Here is a 17,508-nt window from a genome sequence, read left to right as displayed (position 1 = left end):
CTACTGACTACGCTCAGGCCAACTCTGGGGTACAGCAGAAGAGGGCCTATGACACACGTTGCCATGGGCAGGCCTTTGTGCGAGGAGACAAAGTATGGGTGTATTGTCCTGTTCACAAAATGGGATTTCCCCCAAGCTTCGCAGCCACTGGCAGGGGCCCAGTGAGGTCATGGGCCAGCTGTCTGAGGTGTTGTACCGGCTGCGCATGCCCGGCCAGGGGGGCATGTTGGTGCTGCACCAGGACAGACTCTTCTCATACCACCCTCTTGCTTAGCTTATTGTTGGGGCTGGGGGCGACAGTAACACCCCATGCACCAATCAGTGTGCTTCTCCCCCATTTGCACTTCCTGTGGGCCCCAGGCGGCCTGTTCGCCAATGGCACCCTGGACATTTGAGGGACTATGTATTGGTTGATGGGGTCGTCTATGTAGCAACCGGAGAGGGCGGTCACTCTGACTATCGGCAGTTCTGCGCTGGGGGAGTGCAAGGGATTCTGGGACTGTTAATATTCATGTTAAAATTGTTGTTTTAGTGTTCATGTTTTGGTTATTGTGGTCATTTGTTTGGGGATTTGACTCGGACTGGATAGATGACCATTTTACTGACTGACTGACTGATTGTGGGACCATGCCTAATACTGATGTTTTTAATAATGACCTTGGGGAAGAAAGCCATTGTTCAGCAACTATTTTGGGGACAAAATTAAAAGGGCACTTCTGGGGTCGTGCAGTGTATGGGACACAGGAACTGCAATTCAAACGAGATCCCTGCCTCTTGCCTCCTTCACGCCGCCACAGTATAGTATAGTTTAGGCAGCCTTGACTGGCTTCCTCAGCACTTTACACGTGGTGCGACAGGTCCTGCCATAGGTTTTGATTACCTAAAACGAACTCCTTTATTCCTTATTCGCTGTATCATATTGACCGAATTGGTACATTAGAGGATTACGTGTTCTCACTCACATGATGAGACGACAAAACATGGAAATTGCTGTGTGTCGTTAATGTATTGTAATGTGCTTGACACTTTGAAGCAATGTTTGTGTGACTGTACACTACAATTAATTAAGTAATGTGGTTGTGTTAAAAAAGTAGTGATTTATTTCATACCTTATTGTCAGAAGGATTTGACAACAAACTAAACTGAAGTTAATTGTATTGGCCCAGATTTATGTAGGTCCTTGATAGAATGCTGTGACAGTAAAGCATCTAAACCCATCTTCAGTTACAACCCCTCTGGCAACTTCATCCTCCAGTTTGTCATTAGTGACCGTATGGAGTACTTATTTGATATTTAATTGCTCTATCCTCTTCCAATCGAAAATAATTGCATTATGGAGTCCATGTTATCGTTTTTGGCTTGGGAGATAGATATTATTACTTAAACAGCACATCCTCTTGAGTCTATCTCTGAAAGTTGTTCTCAAGCATTTCTACTTAATAAAGGCTGATGAACATATGATGATAATAGATAATGTAACAGATAACTTTGAATAATCCAAAGGGAAAAACTCTGTAAAAACTGAGCAGGTTAATAAAATGTTGTGCACTAGCCCCAACGTGGGCAAGACATCTCTAACCCAGAGCCACGGATGCAGAGGACATTAGTGAAGAGTGAGATTTTCAGACATTTGTACTTCACTTAAAATACTTCTTTGAGTGTGATGGCCTAAATAAAACAAGTGCAACTGATAGAAGGCGTTTGGTTCTATAACTTCTATAAATACCAACATACAGCCCTGTCCTATGACATCCAAGCAAGGACTCTACAGCAGCACTCAACCCAGATTCAACACACAAGAGTTACTTACATCACATCTGGCGAAATGACTAATGTGCTAAAATAGAACACAACTCATAAGAATAGGATATTTATTATAAATTTGAAAAAGGAAATGAATTTATCAGTGTTGAATTGTGTAACGCCCTTTTGGTCATTACTTTAGTCACCCTTAATCCCACAATCAAAATATAGAAAATTGAAAAACAACATACAAAACATTCCAAAGTATTCAAGACGGTATTGCAAAACAGTCAGTGTGGCATGGTTTTCATCCCTTTCAGCTACGAATCAGAGTTAAGTAGGAATTCATATGAAAAGACACAGTTGTACAATTGGCTGATGCTAAAATATTGGAATAAACTTTGTTGGTTTGATAATCTTACAAAATCATGACGAGACGTTTGTGGCTCATCTAATGCATGAACAATATCCTCAAATATATTAATATCTCAACCAACAACAGGCAGATGTGAATAACAATACATTCAGTAAAGAGAGGACATGTCACAATGAAATGACTTAGTTGACTCTTAATTCACTGACTTTTTTTTTTTTTACACTGGCATAAAAAATGCACTTTATATATCAATGTTGTTTACAGGGTAGTACTTTACCCTTAGGGAGGCTCATAACAGCTATATGACACATTTATGAAAAGTAATACCGTCCTTACATCAATATGATGACTATTTGGAAGGAGAGAGGGAAGTAAGGAGAGACGGGAAGAAGGAATGATGTGGGAAACATTCATTTTAAATTGCTCAACACAGCATTTGGTTCAAGGAATGAATTGTGCTCAAATTAGGTAAATTACATTGACTTGTGAATATTTCTTTTACCAGAACTGTTATGGCAATGGATATGGTATTACTGGAGGTTTAAGTCAAGTGTCATTATTAAATAGTTTGTCAGCAAATTATAATATCGCTCTGCTAGGTCTGAAATAATTCCTTAAATTGACTAACCATTTGCTGTTATGTAAATTTGAGGATTTGAGCACATCAGTCACTACACATTGATAAGCAGCATGCAATGATTTAAGGTATGCAGATTTCATAAACTATATATTACATTTGTAATAAAGTGATATAAAGTATTGGTCTGGAATGATATATTTTACTTAATAAATGTTGAATAGTAAAATATATGTCAAATAATCCAGCACCCATTTATATTTACATAGAATCCAGGTGTCTAAGGCATTAAAAATGAAATGCATCGTTAGAAATAATCTCCTATCATTATTTTAAGTATATGCTCAAAAGAAATTACCTTTCAAGTGAAATATCTTATTCATCTTTGACCATTTTAAAGAGGCTCTCAATCTCTTTGGGCAAAATTAGTTGCCACAAGGCAGCAGAAGGCTTTTTAGAAACAGGCTAGAGCTTCACATGGAATAAAAGCATTGCATTTCCATCTTGTAAATAAGGAGCCCAGGCTGGTTATGGTGGTTAAAACTGCCCACCCACATGCCCGACCTTCAAACAAACTGTGACACTGTGATTTTGCTTTCACCAAATTGGCTAATAATTCAATCACAATTATCAAAAGAACATTTTTTCCCCTGATAATTGCTTGCCTTTCTTTGCAAAGGATGGCTCCATAACACATACTTTTCATTTTATCTGATGTAATCAACTATCTTTTTTATTGCTCAACACTCCTTGAGTTTTCCTGACATTTAAAAATAAGGGAATTTAGTGATATATGTTATGTTTCAAGTTATATGTTTTGTTGTACACTGAAAACAGAATAATGTCCATGGAGGAAAATTTTGTCAGTGTCAATACATGGGCCATTTAAACTTAACATTAAAATGCTCGATTTGCCATCATAACAATGAGAAAGTAAAGAGCAGTATCTTAACATACCCCCCTTAAACAGGAGTTCCCCAGGACTTACAGCTGAGCCCCCTATTCTTTCTGTACAAAATGTCTTAATATCTTCCAGCATGAATAGGAAACATCTTTAAAAGAAACAACTTCAGCACAGTGCCTATTTCTTTACAGCATTTCCCCAATACACAAAAATCAGGACATAGGAATATTTGTTTTATATATTGTTTGGGCACTGAGGCCTTGACTCTTAAATGACTTACTACAGGTTAATTGTGATGTTGAGAATTTAGGAGTAGTTTTTCCAGCTGTCTTTTGCCTTTTATCTAAATGTAGAAAATTGAGAGTAAACCCTAATGCTGATGTTGGCCTACAAGCAAACTTGAAATTTGTTTCCAGAGATCAAATCACAAATAAATGCTTTCAGTCACACATTATGGACCCAATACAAACATTTCAATAAATACAGTGAATAATAACTATGAAGTGGGTGTCATTTTCCAGTCAACAGACTGACACAAACTAACATGGCTAGTCCTCCAGTGTCACTGATATACAAGTTTCCGCTAAGCTGTCAGAGGCAAGTCTCAGCTCCCTGACAGTCTAGCCTAAATCAGGTCTATATTAAAAGGTTTTATATATGATATTCAGCACCAAAATCTCAGACCAAACCAAAACAAACCTTCCCCCTCCCTTTGCATTCTTGGCTATTATTTCATTGGGTTCGGTTGTAATATTGATTTTTTTTCCTTCAGTATAGAATTATGTTATTAACATTAGTAACATGTTCAGCTTGGTAAAGAGCCATTTCTTCTATCTGCCGAGTGACCTAAATCCATCTAACATAATTACTAGCTTGCTAGCTATCCTGCTAACACTAGCTACCTCACATGCACTACCATGCACACATGGCTGGACCGGCTTCCCAAACTAAGAATAAAGAAACTTGGATTACAACACACACAGAGGGAGGGACTTCATTCTCTGCTCAGGATGGCATTACTCCACTGTCTCTTTATAATAGCTGTTTAATGCTATATTAATGTTCAAAATCTCACATATAGCACTTTTAAATATTACCAAAAGCTATATCCATGAAAAATTGTAAGGAACATTCACACCATCTGCACAAGGTACATGCTATAAGCATAATATAAAATATATGCAGGTGTTAATGAACATGTTCTACAATTCAAGTGTGCATAAAAGTTTTGAAGGCATGCAACAATTTTTAACATGTGCACAATATGATTAAAGTTGGATGTTTGAGTTGCCTTTTTTCAACAATCTAATTCTAGACACTGGGAATACAAATTGTCTTGGCCAATTCATGAAACCACTACATTTCTGCCTTTACAAAAAGCTTCTCATTTGTTATGCTAGGGCTATCCTTCACATCCCCGCCTTGACAGCGGAGAAGGTGGAGTAAGTAAAAGGACAAAGCACTTATATTTAAGAACAGAGTATTGAAGATGGGAGGAATGGCATGTAAAGGTGCTGAGATTTGTTTGCTCTCTCCAGTTAGTTGCTTTAGCGTCTCTAGGTGGTGGCAGAAATCAACAGTTCCCTTGATAAAATTGATTAAAACATTTTTCTTTTGAGGAAGTAAGTGTATTTGTGCATTCAAAACTGAAGATACAAGGGAAGAAGGTGCATCCTGTGTGCTTACAATGTTAAGTTGTGCACATGCAATAGTCTCTTACACTCAATGGCCTCAATACATAAGAATTTGGGGGATTTTTTTTGGTCATAGTGGGAGGGTTTCTGTTTCAAATCTCAGTGGGCCAGTGGTTTCCCAATGTCGACAGTAACATTTGTGTAAAGTGGTAGCCTCTCTAGAGACAAAGTCTTATAGGAACAAGTGTTTAATCCATCTTTCCTCCATACTTGGGGAGTCCGTCCCAACAATCGCATCCTAAAAAAAAAAAATAAAAAAAATCAGTGTTCATGACATGAAATAAACTTGCAGCATGACTCAATTTGCACACATTTCATCTAGCAGGCTATATGCAACAACCATGACATCACCCAGTTCCACATTAACTGACCTGTCTTTGTTTATTTCATTGCCACTGTCGCGTTTATGAAACACCATGGTGTAGCGAGCCACATCAGGAGGTGGCCTCACAATCTTCATTTTCTGGAGCTCCACCCTGTCATGGAGCGAGCAGATACATAACTGTCAGCAAATACATGAACATAGAGAAGAGCTGGGTATATGCATGTTGCTCAAAACAGGCAAGTAGAAGGTGAAAAGCAGACAGGAATTTGCAAATCATTTGACCTAAGACTGACATGCATGAAACTCCCAACATACCATACAATGCATACATAAAATACTCTTATATGACAATGACATGGGACTCACCTGATGCGGAGATCGTCATCCTCTCCACCCCAACCCCAATAAGTGTTTGAAAATCCATTCACTTTATGAAACTGGTCTTTGGTCATCGCTGTGACTCCTCCAAAATAGCCTTTGTAACGCAGTCTAGAAAAAGTGACGTACAAAGCACAGACCTTTAATGGTAATTATTACTGAGCAGAAAAGCATTGCTCTTGTGTTAACATTTTTTGAGGTATCAATCTTTTTTCCTCATTGAATGAATGCCTTTATTTGCATTGCACAGCTGTACAACGAAATTAAGTGCAACTTCCCAGTGATACAAAATAAAAAAAATTAAATATATACAAATAGTCAAAGTACAAATAGACACACATTTGCAGCACAATCAACATATAATGTATGCGTAAGTGTAAAAATAAGTGTAATATTTATTACACTAGATAAATAGGCTGTGTATCGCACTAACTAATCATTGTTTTACCATTTAACTGTACAGTGACACTGTTAACTCAAGCCAAACGTGGATTTAAGTCAATTACTTACTTGTACCCTGTGGCATTTCGGCCAACCACCAAGTGTTTGGGCTGCTTATCACATGTGTATAAATTGTAATCATTCTCAGGAACTAGGTCCACATCATGGAAAATGAAGCACTCCCAACTGTAGTCCTTCAGTGCTTCCAAATATCCGACATTTAATAACTTTGCACGATTAAACGTTGCATCACCAGCCTATTAAAACAATAAACAATAAAAATCACAATCCACTATTTTGCATTACCAATCCAATACCATTCTGAGATCCGTGTAATGACATTTACCCTTAGAGATCACAACATTTTTTATGTGTGGTCATCTCAGATAATTTAATAACATTCTGTCGAAGAGACAACTTCAGTTAGAAGGCAGTAAATGTCTGAAAACAGTTCCTATAATAGGTGAAGTGAGCCATTTAAGACAGCTTACTTAATTTAAATTTCTTCTAAAACTTAGTGGTCAGTGACATGTCATTCATCGGCGTTTAAAGAGTTTAGGAATACATTTGTTGAAAAAATTATTATTATTAATATTTTTATTTTTTTTATTTTTTTTGGATTTTTACCCCCTTTTCTCCCCAATTGTATCTGGCCAATTACCCCACTCTTCCGATACGTCCCAGTTGCTGCTCCACCCCCTCTGCTGATCTGGGGAGGGTTGCAGACTACCACATGCCTCCTCTGATACATGTGGAGTCACCAGCCGCTTCTTTTCACCTGACAGTGAGGAGTTTCACCAGGGAGACACAGCGCGTGGGAGGATCACGCTATTCCCCCCAGCTCCCCCTCCCCCTGAAAAGGGGGGCCCGACCGACCAGAGGAGGCGCTAGTGCAGCCACCAGGACACATAACCACATCCGGCTTCCCACCCATAGACACGGCCAATTGTGTCTGTAGGGATGCCCGACCAAGCTGGAGGTAACAAAGGGATTCGAGCCAGCGATCCCCGTGTTGGTAGGCAACGGAATAGACCGCTACGCTACCCGGACGCCCGCAAACTCCTTTTCTTATTTTATCCAATCGGGCGAATCACAGATGACTAAGTCAGAACTGGTCTGCTTTTTATTGGAGGATGAAAAAAAAAGCCAACTATCATAACATTCAATACGGCAATTAATAAGATAACAATGTAGAATAGGTTAAAGGTTATGTTTTATATATATATATATATATATATATATATATATACATACATACACACACACACACACACAATCCAGTGAGTCAAATAAATTCTTTATGAGACAGTACAAGCCTGTTTCATGCCCTAAGCAATCATCAGCTGTCAATAAAGCTACCCGGGAAAGAACATATACGTATATATATGTTATAAAGTGAAATATGTTTATCTTACAGTGGTGTTCAGCTTTTCACATGTAGCGTAGCGTGCTGTGACCACTGGTTAAACACAGCTGAGAAGTGAGTGAACAGTTCAAGCTCCCAAAACACAATTCAAAATGTTTATACACCTATACAACTTCATTTTTTAAGGATATGATGTTAAATTAGGAAACTTGTCCAAAGTATTTTGTTTTTTTTACCCCCAAAAACCCAGAAACCATTTTTTGTTTAGTTTATGGGGATTACTTACACAGAAACATCTTCACAAACTGGGAAAAGTTCAGCTTTTATGATGATAAGGACAACATCAAATAATTTTTGTTTTTGTGAGCCAATGAATCGAAATAAAGGAAAAGCGGGGTTTCATGCTGACAGTTTGTGACAATAGCAGTAGGAGTAAATATACATTAGTAAAAAGAAATTACCAACAGAAAATTGTAGTAGCTTTTAGTTAGTATTAATTTCCAGACTGAAAATAAGCTAGCCAGCATGAGAACACACTGGCTGTGTTGGGGGAGCTTTTGTTAAGTGTTTGAATGGTACTACTGTTTGCTGATAGTGACATCTACAACAAAGAGTGTGTTGCATGACTTTTTTTCCCACACATGATCGGCTTAAACTGTGGTTGAGGTAGCACTGCTTGATTGTCATTAAGCTGTGTAAACACTATCCATTTTATACAAATAATAATGTGCAGCCCCCACATGTTTTAGGAATTCACTGCTGTGCGTAAGCATGGCAGATGACATGGGGATATGAACTCGGGTCTGGCTTATCTGCTCCAAAGTCATAAAGTCAAGAATCGAAATGTGAACATTAAGTCTAAAATTCTAAAATTATTTTCAACTTTAAAAGCATTTCCAAAGCATATTATTGTCAATAATCTATGTTTCTTAGCACAAAATCACAAACCCGTCACACACCTATGGTTCACTGTTCAAGCTTGATTAGATTTCAAGGCATATTCTGGTTTTCATACTGCAGCCCAGTACATTTAGAAAACCCAATCAGTTTTGGCTCAGCAAGTATCAGCTTGTATGCAACTCAGGACTGGAAACTGCCCCTTATAAACAGAAATTACTCTTGTGGAGTGCCGAGGTGTTACAAAAGTTCATGTCTCGAGCATGTTGAACATAACAAGAAAATCAAACAAATAGAAAGAAAAAAAAACAGCATAAGAAAAGGGATTCAGTCCTTTCTGAGCATGAACTTCAACCAGTAACAATTCATCATAATAATACCTGTATTAATTCCTACTGTTGCAATGGGGTTCACAGGCACCCTAATAAACCAAGATGCTAGGGTTTCAGTGGTAAGTACATAGTGCTGAACATTTTCAATTTCATATAAAAGCATTGTGTGTCATTGGCGCTGTTCGACAGATGGCGCAGTACCTGCTGGATGACATAAATGCTGTAGTGTAGCTGCTGCCTCTGGAGGAAAGGGTGCAGGTGGTGCAGGAGGTAGAGAAGGTGTTTCTCACGGCTGCGGTGGGGAATGAGGATAGCTACACTCTGCTTCGCCACACAGTCCGGAGGCTGGTACTGACCGTCAGCCACCCCGGCGTTCTCACCCTCCACGTCCTTCATTGTCAGAGAAGGCTCAAACGACAACTTCAGTGCCCCCTCTACAGAAACACAGTCAATGATGCATGATGAGTCCACAGTTTTATAACTGGTCTGAGATCAGGTCTGGTCACCAACAGTAACGCATGGCAAACAAAACACACTGAAGGTTAGCTCATGTAACTAGCCGAAAACAATTAAAAAATAAAAATCACAGGCTTAGGTCAAACTTGGCTGCAAAGGCCCCTTGCCAGTCCCTACATAAAATAATTATAACATCTAACAGGTAAACACAAGTTTTACAAGTATTTTAAAGCTGTAGTCTAAATGGTTTGTGGTGTTTTCAAAACAGAAAGGTAAAATACACCACAGGTTAATTCCTAAGAACAAAATGATGAACTATAGCCCAAATTAAGACGGTCACTTAAAACTGCTGATTCAACTTAGGGTCCCCCTAATTTGAAGGAAAATTAATGTAAAGATCCAGTACAATGATTTTAATTAAAACTGAAAAGTTATATTGTGGAATAATGTCAGGAGTGTTGTTCTTTTAGATATGAAAAAATGACATATGTTGTTGCTATAGTCTTGGACAGACCAGTCAGTACTGTTGAGGAAACATTTGTCCGAGGCTGGGAACCAGAGAGTTTTGTGTGCTACATAAGTGTTGTGATGCAGTATTGATATAGCGTACAACAGCAGTTGATAGGAAGCTGATTTTCCTAACTGTATATGTCCATATGCCTAGAAAAGTAGCACAGATAATACACTTACTGTGCCTATACAGTGTTACTCTTCTAAAGACACACAAATTACAGGCAACAAAATGGAGCATATCTCTCACCCGTTTCTGGTAAAAAATAAAATAAAATAAAGACAGTAGCTCACGCAGTTTGAGTTGTGATAAATAATACGATTTTAAAGACTTAATTCATTATCTGGTAACGGTAAAGGAAAATCTCGACATCAAGTTGTCCTATGAAGTGATTTCCATAAGCTTTACAAGTGAAAAAGCCAATGTCAATAAATAACCAACAGGTTATGAATATAATAGTCACTAAAGGTAGACGGTAAGAACACACTACTATGTAATGTTGAAAAAATACTATGGACAGAAGTTTATCGAGTTTCTACTGATGCAGTGTTCAAATAGCGCACCAAAGGCCCTGTACAAATTCGGCCGTTCCAAACTATGTTATCAATGGAAATGTCACTGGGGATTTTTAAGTTGTAATTGATTTACTAGTTAATTTTCAGTCCAAATTAACTAATGGCAGGGATACATTCTGAAACTCAAAATATAGCAAAAAAAGTTGTTTTGTCCCCAAGTGTGCAGATACTAGGAGCAGTCTTTAAAGAGCTCTATCTGAAGAAAGCACAAACAAATTAAAATGCACTGTGAGACATTCACTTTATAACCCCCTTATATATTCCGACCACAGGCATGAAAACTGGACCAGAGAAGCAAACATTCTAGTTCAACAAAACTGACACTGAATGTGGCTGGGTTTTAAGTTATTTCTGAGAAGATGATTGCATGTTTTTGACCAAGGCCGGCATGTACTCACGAAGCAGTGGCGATTTCTCAGGGCACTTGACTTTTGGTGGTGGACTACTAAAGACTTTTTCTGTCACCGAAGCCTCAGAGTTCAGTTCACCCCTCAAAATTTTCCCCTTGCCGACAGTTTGTGTCGTGAGCGGGACGTCTTCAAAGGACTTCACAGTTTCACCTGCAAACGTGGCGATCCAGGCCAACACTGAGAGACAAAGGAGGAGCAGCACAAAGTATTTCCACCTCCTTAAGAACTTAAACGCAGAGGGACAGAGTCCCATGGCTGTGCGATTTTGTTGGTGTCAAGAAAAGTAAATACAGAGATAGCTGAAGCACTTTTTGGTTTATGACACTTCTGCATATACGTTGCTGTAAAAACTGAGATGGCTGCAAGTCCTTTGACCAGTCATCCCATGGTGACAAAACATATTGTTGAGCTTCAAATCTGGAACATATAACTTCTAAGTGAGAAAGGCTTTCTTCCCCCAATGGCAAATCCACTGCAGCACCATCAAAGTCCATTCACAAGGGAGCGAAGATGGGTCAAAATGCCGGCTTCTCGGACGTCTGAAATTAGAGTTAGAGAGAAGATGTTATGGTTGGCAGTTAACCCTCTTGCAACATAACCATTACACCACCATAAGCAGCACTACAAAAAGCATTCAATAATGCACCAAACAGGGCAGTGTCTAAAGAGATGGGGTGCACCACATACTCATTCAATATTCTTATTAACAGTGGGGGGGGGGGCACCCTTAAGAGAAGGGAATTGTCTTCCTAGGGAAAGAGAGACAATCGTCTTTTTAAGTTCTTCGCCTGTCTTTTCTTCAGTTTCATGTTGACACAGTTTAAGACTGCTCCAGCATTATTCGAAGAGAGTCCTGGATAGTAATCCTACACTGTACAATAAACCACCCTTTGTCTGTGCCCCGAGAGGGCTTAAATGTCATATGCAAAACACTGCTTTGTTTTACTTCCCTCCGCACCTGTGGTGTAAAACTCTCAAATAGCCACCATGAAATGAAGTCCCACATAGACCTATTACCTCTTAAAAGTCAAGACAGTTCGATTAATATTTGCAACCCCTGACACGGTAAAACAGGGGACCATGACTCATCTCTTTTGTTATCAAGAGACAAAACAGAGGACTCCACCTACCCGATAACAACGGTTTCTTTCTGGACGTCTTTGTGTGCTGAAATTAAACTGCTGCTTGTAAGAGATCGGAGTAAAAAGATCCCAAACTATTTGCTGGACCGCCACGCGTTATCGGTTTAAAGGCCTGCGCCTATCTTGTATTCTCGTATTAGCTGCGGTACAAACGTGAACAGGAATAAATAACCACCCCCATACCCTCCTGGTAATATGTTCCTTGAATTTACGCCTGGGGGCAGTTTGATTTGCTGTGCAAGTTTCACACCTCAATGTAAACCAATGTCACACACCACAACTGCATTCCTCCTCCATTCAAAGTCAAACAGCTATTTTCCATCATTTTCTTGTATTCTGCTGCAGACAAAGTGGTGCCTTAGTCGGACAGGTTACACCTCTGCCATTTCGGAGGTTGACCTTTTGGTGACTGAGAGCAATTTCAGCTTGTAATAAAACATGATGAAAAGATGAATTCGTAATGAGATACTGACACACTGAAACTTATCTTACTGGTGATGGGGAGCAGAAGCACTGAGAGGAATTCTGGGGCCCGTGACAATATAAGATATTGGGTCCCGACCCCTTACACTACACTCATGTTACAAAGATGTCTCATGTTACCAAGATGTACTATGCAGCATGCTGGATGATAGATTCACAATAAAAGGATTTATAATCAGTCTCCTGTGGCTACCTTTCTGGCAAAGGCTATGTCTTTTTTTATTTATTCTGGCCCCAATCCTTGTTAATATGATGGAAATAAAACTCCTCTGAATCTTCTGCATATGTTTTTAATCTGTGCTTTGTGTTTCAGTTTCCTTACTTTTCACTCTATTTCACTTTCTCACTTTTTAATTGGTGTCATCTTTCACCTCTTTGTCCTCATCTCTATTTGGGCTTTGGTCACCAGAGAGGATTCTGGCTCTGTGGAGTGCATTGATAATTCATGATAACTTTGAATTTCTTTCCAAACCTTCCCTTTCTTCCTTTTATTAGCAGACTTCAGTCACACCTCATATTAACTGTTGTACTTGACAGATGAATATTATTTCTGTTAGGAGGGAGAAAACAAACTCAAGTTGAAAACTTGTGGAAACAAACTTGGAATGGTTATTGGTTAGGCCCAGCTATGTCATCACTAGCCAACCCCATGCTGCATGTTGGCCTCAGTTCAAGAACCCAACCGAGAAACAAGCGAACAGAGAGCAGCATGCAGGCCACAGTAACAAAACCCCCCACAAAGATAGCATATGAACCCTTTACTGTAGGCTCTTTCTCTACGACTCCCTCGCTTCACTAGGCTTTACCATTATGTTTTTAATATGGCCAAATGAAAACAATGAAACCTCAGTTTTGGCATACAAAACAACCATAATGGTTCTTCCGCACTATTATGTTTGTAACACAGAAAACAACAGTCTTGGTATATCTGCAAATAACAATGTGAGAGATGGATTTAATCTGTATCAATACATGATACAAAAAACGGAGAAAGGACGTCAAAACCGAAAAGCTATAGACCACTGGCAAGACTACCCACTAGCAAATAGTCAATATTGAGGCCTTGCCCTCACTTTTCACCGATTTCTTTCCCCATTTGCAATCAATCAGTCAGTCAAGTTGCATTTTATGTAGCGATTGTCTAGTTGCAACAGTCACTCAAAGCACTTTACAATTAATTCACACACACACACGACAAATTGAAATCCATTGACGTCTCTTTAACAACTTTGTCTTTTCCCCCTGACTTCATCAACAAAATAAACAAGGTTGAAATAAAGTTATGTGTTAAGCCACTTAAAGGGTGACAAGACTTCCCAGCCACTGAAAACATAATGTAATGAGACTACATTGACACACCGTCATATCCTGTCAAAAGCACAAAAGCACAGCTGACTTGTGGTTATGTCCTACATAACACCAGGAACTTTCTCTTTTTAACAGTTCAAAAATATAGCATGTAGTTGGACCGAGCAATAACATTTATCAGCTTTCAATTGTATCATATCGGGATGAAATGAACTGCACAATGCTTTCTTTCCTCTCTTAATAATAACGAGAATCTGTTGCATAATTTCTCACAAAATGAGGTCTGAAATATTTAAGGGGGTATTATCTGAAATCTAGTTTTGGCCTGATGTTACACTACATTTTCAAAGAGATGGAATGTCTTGAACTTTAGTGGGATTCTCCTACATGGTATTTTCGCATATGAGCCAGTATTGTTACATATAGCAATAACGTGTAAAATTCAAAATTAACACGGTTTTCGTGATGCTTTCCATATTTACAGGGCTGCCAACTTCCGGGGATATCTTGGCGTGAGATTTGTGACCGGTGGGGTGGGGCAGTTAGGTTTGCAAAAAGGGTTAGCGTATTCTCTTCCCTCCAAATACTTAAACTTTTCACAAGCAGCTGTCACTGTGTGAAACTGAATATTTCATTATCAATGAGTATAACTATGAACAGTTATCAATATTAACTTACCTCGTTACTTTTTTGTCAAGTTCTGTCTGTGTCGAGACAAAAGGTCTCCCGTGGTGAACTCCTCTCAGACAGACCAGCTCTATTGAAACGTAACCATGGCAACAACCTACACCTGCATACTGTCGCAACAGACCCACATTGAAACGCGTTTGATGGCAGCTAGATTGAATGACAGACGGGTGGGGGAATAAACTAGTAGACTTGTATTACTGAAAATTAAACAAATATAGGCTACCGCTTTCCACGCGTGAGAAATTACTAAAGTGTGGCCTGAGTGCGTGTGAGAAGACCAAATTGCGTGGTGTCAAGCTCAATGCCTGAGGGTTGGCAGCCCAGCACTAGTATGGTACATCAATGGTACGTTACAATATCCATATAAATTTACTTATTTGTACAATCCAGCTCAAGTATTTCTTTCATCAAGGTGGACAGCTTGATCATACCGTTTTCAGTAACACAGCCATTTATCATTCACGTATCAAAGACCGTGTAGCCAATCCGCCTCGTTAAATTACAGTGTGTACACACAGCTCTGAACTGAGACGTCAATATTTACACATAACTGCTGCAAAGGCAGCTAAAAACCGTTACCTTCCATATGATGCTAACCGTTCTGCTGAGTGGACGGACGCCCCCGATACCCGAATTACCACAGCACAATGAGTCCCGACAGTCCTCTGTAATTACTGTGGGAAATGTGGGATCCTCCAAACACTTGGACGTCGCATATTGTCATGAACTGCTAACATTAGCTAACATCCAGTTCACAGTTACAGCTAATAAGAACAGCTAGCTTAGTTGGCTACACGCCTTTTTCATGATGATTTTTATAGACCCCGGAAGTGGATTTAACATTTTAAATGATCGACACCTATATAACCGAGATGAGGTCATCGAGCATCTTGCCTGCGCCAGTTTTCAATTTGGTTAACTAAACAACGCGTATTGTATACATCATACAAAAACTCAAGCTCATAAAGTTTGACAGCCAATAGCAATGTAACCATGTAAGGTGTGTTAACTGTTACTGTGCGTTACTCTGTTTAAAAACAAGCAATAAATAGAATACAAGACGCTGAGTTACAACAAGCCGAAAGAAGATGAGTTACCCATCAGTTGACATCACACCTTCCCGGCTGGTCCTGTTCGCCTACATATTTGAAGACGAATGGAGACGTCGGCACATCAAAGTCAATGGACATGAACGAAAACTACTTCCGCTATATTTAGTTTCAAAATAAAAGTAACGACGTTTGTTTTAAGCGTAAATTGAAACTTTTGTGTTGAAAAGAAATAGAACGTACCAGCGGTAGTGGTGGTGGTGGTAGTAGTGAGGTAGCTACATTAAAGGTTAGGTGATGTTGCCAATATTTTTTTTTCTCCAAAACCTTCAAGTCATAGCTTGATGCAGGATTCATAGCAACTAATTTGAAACCATGACTGCCAAACAGTATTTACAAATGATTGAAAGACAAAGTACATACCAGACAATATCCAGAGATTTATTCTGGTAATTCCTGTATGAATAACCCGTTTTTAATGCTTGCCCTAATAATGGTACGTGGTGGTGAACATCCCCCAGTGTTCTATGATGTTTTTGTGTTAGTTGCCAGATGTATTTAACTTAAAGTTGGCCTTCAAATTACCCTCTTTAATCAAAACATAACATTCACAAAACACCATATAATGTCTTTGGTATCCATTTTACAAATACACTGCTCAAAAAAATAAAGGGAACACATAAGCAATGCAATGTAGCTCCGAGTCAATCACACTTTTGAGATATCAACCTGTCCAGTTAGGAAGCAACACTGATTTGTGAATCAATTTCACCTGTTGGTAAATTGTCTAATTTCCACCAGGTTGAAATTAGACAATTTGCAAGACAACCCCTATAAAAGGAATGGATTTGCAGGTTGTGGCCACAGACCATTTGCCTGCCCTCATCTTTTCTGGCCGATCTTTGGTTAGTTTTTCATTTTGCTAGTGCCCTCACCACTAGAGGTGGCATGAGGCGGTATCTGCAACCTACAGAAGTTGCTCAGGTAGTGCAGCTCATCCAGGATGGCACATCAATGCGTGCTGTGGCAAGAAGATTTGATGTGTCTCCCAGCACAGTGTCCAGAGCATGGAGGAGGTACCAGGAGACAGGCCAGTACACCAGGAGACGTGGAGGGGGCCGCAGGAGGACAACAACCCCGCAGCAGGACCGCTATCTGGTCCTTTGTGCAAGGAGGAACAGGAGGAGCACTGCCGGAGCCCTACAAAACGACCTTCAACAGGCCACTAATGTGCAGGTTTCTGCTCAAACAGTGAGAAACAGAATGCATGAGGATGGTATGAGGGCCCGACGTCCACAATTGGGGCCTGTGCTCACAGCCCAACACCGTGCAGCCCGATTGACCTTTGCCAGAGAACATCTTGGTTGGCAGATTCGCCATTGGCGCCCTGTGCTCTTCACAGATGAGAGCAGGTTCACACTGAACACATGTGACAGACGTGAGAGAGTCTGGAGACGCTGTGGAGAACGTTCTGCTGCCTGCAACATCCTCCAGCATGACCGGTTTGGCGGTGGGGCAGTGATGGTCTTGGGAGTCATATCCTTGGAGGGCCGCACAGACCTCTACGTGCTAGCCAGAGGTACCATGACTGCCATTAGGTACCGGGATGAGATCCTCAGACCCATTGTCAGACCATATGCTGGTGCAGTGGGCCCTGGGTTCCTGCTCATGCATGACAATGCTCGTCCTCATGTGGCCAGAGTGTGTCAGCAGTTCCTGTATGTCGAGGGCATTGATGCTATGGACTGGCCTGCACGTTCCCCAGACCTGAATCCAATCGAGCACCTCTGGGACATCATGTCTCGTACCATCCGCCAACGCGATGTCGCACCACAGACTGTCCAGGAGTTG

General features: G+C 39.9%; 1 protein-coding gene across 1 annotated transcript; it reads right to left on the bottom strand.

The window, feature by feature from the left end:
• Positions 1–1,857: 1,857 nt before the first annotated feature.
• b4galt4 (UDP-Gal:betaGlcNAc beta 1,4- galactosyltransferase, polypeptide 4) lies at positions 1,858–15,770 on the bottom strand. Its single transcript, XM_056284595.1, has 7 exons — positions 15,706–15,770; positions 10,974–11,524; positions 9,235–9,467; positions 6,508–6,695; positions 5,986–6,108; positions 5,666–5,770; positions 1,858–5,532 (listed from the first exon to the last, which is right to left on the bottom strand). Exons 2-7 carry the CDS (start codon positions 11,236–11,238, stop codon positions 5,394–5,396), a joined length of 1,053 nt encoding a protein of 350 aa, XP_056140570.1. The 5' UTR covers positions 11,239–11,524; positions 15,706–15,770; the 3' UTR covers positions 1,858–5,393.
• Between the last annotated feature and the right edge of the window lie 1,738 nt (positions 15,771–17,508).

This window comes from Lampris incognitus, chromosome 8, assembly GCF_029633865.1.
Source record: "Lampris incognitus isolate fLamInc1 chromosome 8, fLamInc1.hap2, whole genome shotgun sequence".
In the NCBI taxonomy this organism is placed as follows: domain Eukaryota; kingdom Metazoa; phylum Chordata; class Actinopteri; order Lampriformes; family Lampridae; genus Lampris; species Lampris incognitus.
Note: the sequence above shows the minus strand (reverse complement) of the source record. Positions and strands in the feature narration are given on the sequence as shown.

What these genes read in the sequence shown, in the direction of transcription:
- b4galt4 (XM_056284595.1), bottom strand. Translation starts at nt 11,238, where the DNA reads ATGGGACTCTGTCCCTCTGCGTTTAAGTTCTTAAGGAGGTGGAAATAC. An exon ending in GCATTTATGTCATCCAGCAG is followed by an intron (nt 6,696 to 9,234) that starts GTACTGCGCCAT and finishes TTGTTTTAATAG; the next exon opens with GCTGGTGATGCAACGTTTAA. An exon ending in AATGAAATAAACAAAGACAG is followed by an intron (nt 5,533 to 5,665) that starts GTCAGTTAATGT and finishes TTTTTTTTTTAG; the next exon opens with GATGCGATTGTTGGGACGGA.